Source organism: Bos indicus x Bos taurus, chromosome 17 (genome assembly GCF_003369695.1).
Source record: "Bos indicus x Bos taurus breed Angus x Brahman F1 hybrid chromosome 17, Bos_hybrid_MaternalHap_v2.0, whole genome shotgun sequence".
In the NCBI taxonomy this organism is placed as follows: domain Eukaryota; kingdom Metazoa; phylum Chordata; class Mammalia; order Artiodactyla; family Bovidae; genus Bos; species Bos indicus x Bos taurus.
The window spans coordinates 15,961,972-15,972,382 of NC_040092.1; the positions used below are offsets into that span (position 1 = coordinate 15,961,972).

At 43.9% G+C, this 10,411-nt stretch overlaps 1 protein-coding gene across 3 annotated transcripts in view; it reads left to right on the forward strand.

The window, feature by feature from the left end:
- SUDS3 (SDS3 homolog, SIN3A corepressor complex component) overlaps positions 1 to 9,947 on the forward strand; it is a 38,001-nt gene extending 28,054 nt beyond the window's left edge. Inside the window, exons 11-13 of one of the 3 annotated variants that reach the window (XM_027566735.1) lie at positions 3,403 to 3,487; positions 6,487 to 6,572; positions 6,900 to 9,947. In XM_027566735.1, coding sequence (XP_027422536.1) covers positions 3,403 to 3,487; positions 6,487 to 6,572; positions 6,900 to 6,909 — 181 coding nt within the window. In that variant the 3' untranslated portion in view covers positions 6,910 to 9,947. Of the gene's footprint in view, positions 1 to 3,402; positions 3,488 to 6,486 lie in introns of all 3 variants that reach the window. The other 2 variants (XM_027566733.1, XM_027566734.1) reach the window with 2 other exon arrangements.
- The last annotated feature ends 464 nt before the right edge of the window (positions 9,948 to 10,411 follow it).

Genomic DNA, 10,411 nt, shown 5'->3' on the forward strand with positions numbered 1-10,411 from the left:
AGGAAGGCTTTCTTATCTCTTCTTGCTATGAACCTTAATTGAAAAAAGCCCATTTGGGCATGAAGTGAAAGTGAAAGTCGCTCAGTTGTGTCCAGCTCTTTGCAACCCCATGGGCTATACAGTCAATGGAATTCTCCAGGCCAGAATACTGGAGTGGGTAGCCATTCCCTTCTCCAGGGGATCGTCCCAACCCAGGGATCAAACCCAGGTCTCCCACACTGCAGGTAGATTCTTTACCAGCTGAGCCACAGGGAAGCCCTTGTAGGCGTGAAGTGCATCCTTAACTGTGATTTCTTTGCGGTGGATTATTTCATTGTACCAGCAAAACAGAGTCTGTCTTCTTCCCCAACAGAAATCGTGGTAAGATGGCGATGCTTTGCTGGGGGATGCATTTTGGTGGAAGCTACATGAGTTGGTGGGTCTGTTAAGTCAACTCTGCGCAGCCAGAATGAATCAAAGGTTACGTTTGACTGGACTGGACTGGCCCAGGCCAGAGTTGCCAGCAGCACCTCTGCTGATGTTTCCAGCTCTGGTCACACAGCAGCTACTCATTCCCCATGTGGCAGCTGTTACTGACTCATTTGTGCTTTGGCCCTGGTTTCCTCACTTTCATCCTTGGCCTTGTCCCTGAACTTGTAAAAGAAAGTGAAGATGGTCCTGCACTACAGGCCAAGAGAATAGATGCAGAGACTGAAAGGGGGAGAGTCTTGTCTTTTCTCCTGGTCAGTTCTCCCAACTGACCAGGGCAAAGTTAGGTACCTTTTGGTCCAAGTCTAATGCTCTGAACTTCGCCTAGTTAGACTTGGCAAGTATGAGTATTTAATAGTCACTGCCACTATATTCAAAGCTCCTGACAGCAGAGACCCTATGGCCTTGTTGGCTGTCTGCCTCCACCCTCTAGGGTGGCCAGTGAAATAGTGAGTGGCTAATGAGTATTTGTTGAATGAGCAGTCAGAACAAGGGCTGAATTTGACCTGTTGTCTTGTTGAAAAAGTCAGGCCAAATTTACTTATTTTCTATGTGTTATCTGAACAAATAGAAAATAATGGAACAGTGTGTTCAAGCCCATCTATTAATTTTGTCCATCCTCCCGTCTCAGTGTTTTAGGGGTGGAGATAGAGAGTGGGAACAGGTTTTACTTGAAAAATTATATTTTACTTTTTGAACTGGGTCAGTTCAGTTCAGTCGCTCAGTCATGTCCAACTCTTTGCCACCCCATGAACCGCAGCACACCAGGCCTCCCTGTCCATCACCAACTCCCGGAGCCTACCCAAACTCATGTCCATTGAGTTGGTGATGCCATCCAACCATCTCATCCTCTGTCGTCCCCTTCTCCTCCTGCCCTCAGTCTTTCCCAGCATCAGGGTGTTATTCAAATGAGTCAGCTCTTCGCATCAGGTGGCCAAAGTACTGGAGTTTCAGCTTCAGCATCAGTCCTTCCAATGAACACCCAGGACTGATCTCCTTTAGGATGGACTGGTTGGATCTCCTTGCAGTGCAAGGGACTCTGGAGAGTCTTCTCCAACACCAAAGCTCAAAAGCATCAATTCTTTGGCGCTCAGCTTTCTTGATAGTCCAACTCTCACATCTATACATGACTACTGGAAAAACCATAGCCTTGACTAGATGGACCTTTATTGGCAAAGTAATATCTCTGCTTTTTAATATGCTGTCTAGGTTGGTCATAACTTTCCTTCTAAGGAGTAAGCATCTTTTAATTTCATGGCTGCAATCACCATCTGCAGTGATTTTGGAGCCCCCAAAAATAAAGTCTGACACTGTTTCCACTGTTTCCCCATCTATTTGCCATGAAGTGATGGGACCAGATGCCATGATCTTAGTTTTCTGAATGTTGAGCTTTAAGCCAACTTTTTCACTCTCCTCTTTCAATTTCATCAAGAGGCTCTTTAGTTCTTCTTCACTTTCTACCATAAGGGTGGTGTCATCTGCATACCTGAGGTTATTGATATTTCTCCCGGCAATCTTGATTCCAGCTTGTGCTTCTTCCAGCCCAGCGTTTCTCATGATGTACTCTGCATATAAGTTAAATAAGCAGGGTGACAGTATACAGGCTTGACGTACTCCTTTTCTTATTTGGAACCAGTCTGTTGTTCCACGTCCAGTTCTAACTGTTGCTTCCTGACCTGCATATAGGTTTCTCAAGAGGCAAGTCAGGTGGACAGGTATTCCTATCTCTTTCAGAATTTTCCACAGTTTATTGTGATCCACACGGTCAGAGGCTTTGGCATAGTCAATAAAGCAGAAATAGATATTTTTCTGGAACTCTCTTGGTTTTTCGATGATCCAGCGGATGTTGACAATTTGATCTCTGGTTCCTTTGTGTTTTCTAAAACCAGCTTAAACATCTGGAAGTTCACGGTTCATGTATTGCTGAAGCCTGGCTTGGAGAATTTTGAGCATTACTTTACTAGCATGTGAGATGAGTGCAATTGTGTGGCAGTTTGAATATTCTTTGGCATTTCTTTTCTTTGGGATTGGAATGAAAACTGACTTATTCCAGTCCTGTGGCCACTGCTGAGTTTCCAAATTTGCTGACATATTGAGTGCAGCACATTCACAGCATCATCTTTTGGGATTTGAAATAGCTCAGCTGGAATTCCATCAGCTCCACTAGTGAACTGGGTCACATAGTCTTAAATAAAAAACCAAATACAGAGTTGGTTTTCCAGCCCTTTCTTTGGCCCCCTTTTCCACTCTGCAGTGAGACCAAGAATGTAGATTTTAGACTTAGAAGATTAGGAGATTGTCTAATCCAAGGAATGGAAGCATTGAAATTAAACTTGAAATCCAGGCTGTTCCTCAAATATAAATTAAGACTCCTTTAATTATATTTTTGTTGTGGTGGTATTTTTTTTCTTCCCTCCTTTTCTTCATTTCTTTATTACTTTCTTAAATTTGTGCCAGTACTTACATACTTAAAATTTTTAAGAGGGTTAAGTGAAAGTGAAGTGAAAGTTGCTCAGTCATGTCTGACTCTTTGCAACCCCATGGACTATACAGTCCATGGAATTCTCCAGCTCAGAATACTAGAGTGAGTAGCCTTTCTCTTCTCCAGGGGATCTTCCCAACCCAGGGATCGAACCCAGGTCTCCCACATTGCAGGTGGATTCTTTACCAGCTGAGCCACAAGGAAAGCCCTTATGTTAAATATTCTTACCAAAAAAAAGAAAAAAAAAGCTACAAAACTATAGTTATAATAAAGAGGATGGGAAAGACTTTGGGAGGAGACAGATGTTTATGACTGGTGGTGATGATTTCATGGGCATGTACTTATTCTCAAACTCACTTATTTGTGTACATTAAATATGTACCACATTTCAGATGTCAATCATATCTCAAAAAGGTGGTTAAAAAAATAAGTGTATGTCTTGTTTCTGGCAGGTACCATAAGAGCCAAGCCATCTATCTGGAATCGAAGGACAACCAGAAACTGAGCTGTGTGATCAGCTCCGTTGGAGCCAATGAAGTAAGGACTGAACTCCCTCACCCTTTAGGAATGCAAAGTGGGACAAACCTGCAATGCAAGCACCACCACGGAAGTGCAGTGGAATCACTGTACCCACTATATTGTATGTGGGTTAGATTCGAAAGGTAGCACTTTCAGGCAGAAATTGCACATATTGCTCTTGAAAATCTCTTTGCATGATTACAGTATATGTGGGTTTGTATATTCCTTGTGATTGTGAACTCCCTACAGAGTAGTTGAGTCAGGCACCACTGAGATAGACTGCACGAAGGAACACAAGGCAAGTCGGTTTGCCGTCTGCACATTGAAATCATGCCACTTTTTAAGGAAACAGTCCACTGAGGGTGGGACTTGCCTGTGGAGCCAGCTTGTCTTTGTTGTTCTCTCTCTCGAGCTCTCATGGGTACTCAGATTTGTTTCTCGCTCTGAGGATCTAGCAAGGCACCTGGCACACAGTAAGTGCTCAATAAATGGGTGGTGGTCTCTTCTGACCCACATGCCACTCCTCGCCTGCTGTCTCTCTCATCCTGCATGTCCTGTTGTGCTTCTGAGCAAGGAGATGCTAGGCTCATATCTTCAGGGACTGGTGTCCTCCAGTTACTCTTGTGGGATGGGGGCTGGTTGAAAGTCAGCTCAGAGGGTCTTGAGGCCGAGGACGATGGGACTGGTCTGTGCGTTCTCCTGCTGGCCCTTCATTAGCAGGCTGTCAGCAGTGTGTAACTGGGTATTGTTAGTAGTCAAAAAACAGTTTAAAACTTTAATAGCTGTTTTGGCTTGATCTTTTATCAGTCCACAAATGTCTGTAAAGAAATTGATTTTTATGTGTCTACCCTCCAACTTATTCATGCCAGTGCACAGTAAATCTAATGAAGCTGGATTATAAAATAAAGTAAGCCTATTCTATTCTCCCAGCTTCCTGAATTGAAAATGCCCTCCAGTGTGACTAGTTTGCAGAATGATTGTTTACTTAGTAGTTACGGAGAGCCTACCAGATAAATGAATGTTATTTTTCTGTAGGCTTGGGATCTGTGTGTCATCCCAAGCCAAGTCAGAACAGGGCATCTCAGAAGCCTGCTGTTCCCTGGCAGTAGGCTTTGCAATTTCACAGCAGAGCACGTGTGCCTGGCCCTGTGGGCCACTGTACAAGGTGCATGTGGCTTCCTGGTACCTGAACCTAACTTCAGAACCTGTCCTGTGACACCTCAGGACTTTCAGGAAAATAGAAATGCAAGTTAGGTGGGGTTTTTTTTTTTTTCTTTTGAAGATTGTCTCCCTTTGACAGAGTATCAGCGAGATCTGACAAGGGAACAGTGAGACTGAGACATGTCTCCTGGAGGGGAGAAGCCTCAGTGCATTGGAGCCTTGCAACTCTGGCAATGGGGAAACTTTTCTCAATTCTTAGAAATATTTCAGCTCATTTTTTAAATTTCAAATCCTAAGCAACACTGAAGCTACTTGGCCGCTGCATAATTTGACCGTGGGCAGACTTGGTGCATGGGTCGTGGGTCTGAGCATGTTGGTGACTGCCTGCTTGTTCAGCCCTCCTTGGAGTCAGTTTTCAGTTTAAAATGGTTCTACAAGGTCCTTTAGAAGCTTGGCTTCATGTGAGGTCTTTATGTTTAAACCAGTGTACTTGACTAAAGTCTTTGTCTTGTTAAATAATCACAGTAAGGAAATTGAGATGAAACTGAAAATATTCTATGTGTGTCCCCCCACCCCCCAGTGGGTCAGATGGTAAAGAATCTATCTGCAATGCAATCAGGAAGATCCCCTGGAGAAGGGAATGGCTACCCACTCCAGTATTCTTGCCTGGAAAATTCCATGGACTGAGGAGCCTGGCCGGCTACAGTCTGTAGCGTTACAAGGAGTTAGAAGTGACTGAGCGACTTTTTTGAATAAGCTTTTTTAAAGCCTGAAAAATGAATGGGGGAAAGAGGAGAGAGATCTGTGAACTTGCACTTGCATATATGGTGAGATGCAGATCTTTAAAAGACTTACATTACACTTTTATCTCCATCTGATTGCATGTTAGGTACATGGTTGAGAGAACAGGTGAGAACAAGAGTGAGGCGCTGTGGTTGAGTGAGGAAGAGCAAGGGGCCTTGACGTCGTGTGCCAGGGCTTCCATCAGACAAGTGGACTCAGCCTTGCTCTTCTGTAGCGTGGGGATGATGCCAGTACTTCTGATGGTTTTCCTGAGAATGAAGGAGCTCAGCTTGGTCATCACAGTGCCTGGCCCCCAGGAATTCCTCCCTCAGGTTGGGTGGGTAATGGAGGGGTAGCCCTCCTTCCCCTCCCTGTCTGCAGGATGCTGTGTATTGAGTGCCCCTGGCAGCTCTGGCAGGCCCCCGCTGGAAGAGTTCTTTCTCAGTTCTGTGGAAGAATATATGTGCCCTGTCCAGTGCCAGACATCTGATCGCATCTGTGGGAGAATGATACTGTCAGGAGGGAAGGACTGTCTTAAGCTAATTTTGCCTTCTCAGCATCCTAATTGGACTTTCACTCACTCACAGGCATTTTTTGTTGTTAATTTTTCTATCATTTCTTGTTATGACCATTAGCCTTAATTGCCAGGAAACTAGAGTTCTAGAAGGCTGTACCATGAAAGTCCCTTGGGTCAAGGAAAATATTTTCCTATTTGGAAGTTTGTTTATCAATATGTGTGTCTTAATGTTGCTAATGCTGTAATCAAACCAAACAAGAAAGAGTCCTTAAGATGGAGGCAGAAATGAAAAAGAAACTCAGGATCACTGTGCTTTCCATTTTTGTACTCAAAGTTGTAAAAAAGGTGACTGGAAGAAATGAGTTCAAGTGCGGATGCCTGCTGTCTGCAGTGGAGGCCACAGGTCAAGGAGGTGCCTATGAAGGCCTCTTGGGTTGACAGGAAGAGGTTGCCCGCTGTCTGCCGGCACCTAGTTGATGCAGACATCCCTGTGCTCTGAAACATGTGTCCCTCAGTACTGCCTTCTCATCCTGTTCCTTTTCCTTCTCTCCCACAGATCTGGGTGAGGAAGACAAGCGACAGCACCAAGATGAGGATTTACTTGGGCCAGCTTCAGCGTGGGCTCTTTGTGATCCGCCGGAGGTCAGCGGCTTGATGTTCTCCAGTATTCTTCTTCCCTCGACCCTTTTTCTGGAATGGTTTTTGGTTTTGTCTTGTTTTCTTAATAGAAAATTTTTAACTTGGGAATGGCTCCTTGGCCTTGGCAGATGGAGAACACTGTGGTGGATTCTGCAAGGCACTCTCGTGGCCAGCCCCATCCCGCCTTGCATCATTCTTTCCCTGCGCCAACTTCTTCCGGTCGTCCGTCACCCTGAAACTGTTGTACTCTCTGGAGCATTGGGAGTTGGCTTTACCAATTTTTTTTTTTTTTGCTTATGCTTTGTCTTTTTTTTTTTTTCTCTTTTAAAGCCTCCTCTGAAGAGACAGCTCTCTCTATTATCTGTAGGTCTTTCTTCCATGGCGAGGAGCAGGAAGGGGTACCCTCTGCAATGCGTTTTCACCTTTTGAATCCAATCAGTGGATCACATAGGTCCCTTCCTTGTCGAGCGCAGTTCGCTGCTTCCCCAGAAGCTTGGGGCAGAGGTCCTAGCAGAAGAAGAGTCATTCTCCGGACTCTAAGCCTTCTTGGAGAAACGAATGTCTTGTGTTACGTCTGGTGTGTTCCATCCATTCCACCGGCTGAAAGACAGAAAAGTTTGCATGAGAGACAACGTGCACTGCAGTAAACAGAGCTGGGGCAGGGAGAGTGTTTCATATTCATAAAGTGCTGAAGGTACTGATTTCAAATGTTGTTTAGACAAGTGGTTTGTTCACACAGATTTATTCTAGCTCAGTCTGGAACACGAAGTGATCATTTCAGAAATGTTAGTGTGTAGTTCACTGCTGTCTCCTGCTCCCAAGTAGATGAGGTGGTCCCTGCTGCCAGCTGATGATCTGGGTTGTCTGTGGTCTGTGGGGAAGTGAGGTGGATGGTGGAGTCATCAGTGATCTGTACACTTTAACTCAGATCGCACTCTTGTTGCTGATGCCTGTGTTTCACCTTGGCCCTTCCAAACCCATGAAACCTTGTCAGCTCCCAGGAGCTCTGGCCCAGGTTGGAGACAAAGAAGGCTATGACCACCATTAAACCCACTGTCTCCCTAAATGAATCCGGATGAAACAGCCTGCCCTGCTCACGTTCCTTCGCTCTCCAGATTGGACAGATGACTTACTGGCTGATTGTTTGCTTTAATATTCTTGTTGCCATCTTAAGATGTTAAAGTATTTGGGTCAAGTGTTAGCATCTCTGAGCAATCAGTAGACGTTATGTGTCCTAGGAAACCTTTGTAAGCAATTCCCTTGGTCTCAAGTGATTGTCTTCGTATTATCTCTTGATACACATGTCCCAAAGTAGGTTGTGGAGCTACTTGTGAGCACAAGTAGATTATCTTCTCCAGAGTCCTGGCTTCAACAGAGACCAAACCTTAGTGACCCAGAGTAAAGGCTTGTACAGGTACATTTGAGTTTTAATTTATAATCCAGTTTTTCTCTCATTTTCTTCTGGTGTTGGAATCTCATTTAGAAAACAGGATAAATGACGTCATTTATCAGAAGTTGCCCGGGCGTTCTGAGTTTCTTTACTGCCTTCCAGCCTCCCACGGTGATGATTTTTACAATAGTGAACCGGATCTGCACTAAACAGGGCCTTCACCTTTTATTTTTTCTTGGCAGCCTTTGCTGTAAGGGCAGCCCTCTCTTGGCTGAATTTTCGCTGTGGTGTGTGTCACCTCCCATAATATCAGGGAGCTCTTTGTTATCCCCTTGCACACTGTGCTGGAAATTTATTTAGATGTATTTTGTGTGTGTTGCCATCAAAGATGGTTTAAAAAAAATTTTTTTTTTTTTTTAATGATTGTCTTATCTTCCTACCACTGCTCTAGAGTTTCTTTGGGGGAGTGGTGGTGGTAAGAATTGTATTGATAACAACTTTTCAGCATTGAAGCAGCAGCAACTCGCCTTGTTTTCTGGCCTTGCCTGGTGGTTCCTTTGTGCTTTCATGAAAAGAATAGTGATTTGAAGACCAGGCACTTTAGCCTTTTCTCTTCTGTAAATTTGGAGAATGTTTGAGGCCACGCTTCAGCGTGGACTCTGCCACACCACTACCTTCTCAGTATCCTCACAGCCCTTCACAGTCATGATGTGGTGAGAATGGGGGAGACCATGTGGTCCACTTGAGATATGGCACAGTAAATTATATTCCTGATCCTGGTATATTTGCTTTTTATTGAGTCACTCCAGAGGTGAAGAGTCAGCAGTTCTGCCCCTCAGTTAGACCCCTGTGGTTGGTGACCAGGGAGGGAAGAGCCCCCTTGTTAGGAGATAGAGGTGCTTTTATGATGGGCCAAGTCAAACAAGACAAGGAAAAAACAGATTCTGAGCTTCCTAGAATAAGAGGGGCCTGGCTTTAACCCAGGTGGTTATTGTTCTTCCAAAAGGCCTTTATCTCGTCAGGGCATGAGATAAATTCCCAGATTCAAACTATTTCCTGAAAGTGGTACTTGGATAAAGTTTGGTCCAGACAATTCCAATCAATAACCTATACATATGTTAATCTGATCAAGAACCTGTATGTATGTTATTCAAGAAGCTGTATGTGTGTGATCCTGATCAAGAACCTGTCCACGTGTTTCGTTCGAGGCATCAGCCTCAAGTGTTGCCCGCAGTGTTTGCTGCGGGTGTGCCCTAATATTTATTTTACCTCCACCTAGGAGTTGTGTCTCCCTCTCTAAGCCGGTGTCCTCTTGAACAGTTTCCAGATTTCTGTAGCCATACCAAAGCCAGGATATTTTCCTTGATTTGGATACCAGTATTTATAGAAGTCTAACTAACTACCTAACTTTAAGTTTTTTTTTTTAAAGAAATTCTAACTGGGGCCAGTAGAAGATCCCAGAAGCTGATCTGCAAATCAAGCTACTTGTATTGGTGTGTGAGACCCTATGTTTAGGATTGGGTGACTTTTCTAAGAGAAATACAGGGGGTGGGATGGAATGGGTTTGGTTGCAATGTTGTTTTTTTTTTTTTTTTTTTTTAACCTAACTTGACTGGCTGGGGGGAGGGGAGGGGGATCCTATTTTTTACAATATTTTTGTTTTTTATTTTCTATTACCATTTCCTTTTACCCTTGAATTTCTACTAAAATTCCTCCTGATAAAAAAATCTTGTTTCTAATCTGGGAATTTGAAATCTCGGTACTTAATGTTACACCGTTTTTTCCAAAGAGTTTAAAACACTTTAGTACCAGAACATGGCAAAAAATAATAACAACATACAGCCATTTCAAGCAGTTGGTGGGCTTTTTTTTTTTTATACAATAACATCATTAACTGGTACATTAAATGTTCTGAGAGGTGAATGTAACAAGTAGAGGGTTTTATTTTTTTTCTTTAAATGACAATAAACTTTCAAAGAGAAAACCAGCATGTAATCTGTGTGACATCCATTGATTGCCTAAATGATTAAAATTTATTTTAGGTTTTCCCTTCAGTGGTCATGGAGGAAGGAAGTTGGAGAAGAGGGAGGGACCTCCTAGACATTAGCTTGCTGTGAAGAGTGAGATATGTGTGATGTCCAAGATGAACTCCCAGGTCTGTAAAGAGCCAGTCTATGGTTGTCAACCCTTAAGTGTAGCCAGCTAAGCTGTCTTCTGGTCAGAAAGGATAGAAGAACGTGATTAAAAATGGAGTAAATACGGTTGACCTAAGGTAGGAAAGGCCTTAAGGTAAACTGGTCTGATGAAGAGGATGCTGTTCATTGAGAACTCAAGAGCAGTACTTGCCAGTCTCACCAAAAAACATGGTGTTTCCACAGCTCCCCCGGGGGGGTGAAGTGGTGAGGCCACTTTCTGCCCCTGGGGGCCAACGACATCTTGTGCTCACAGCCCA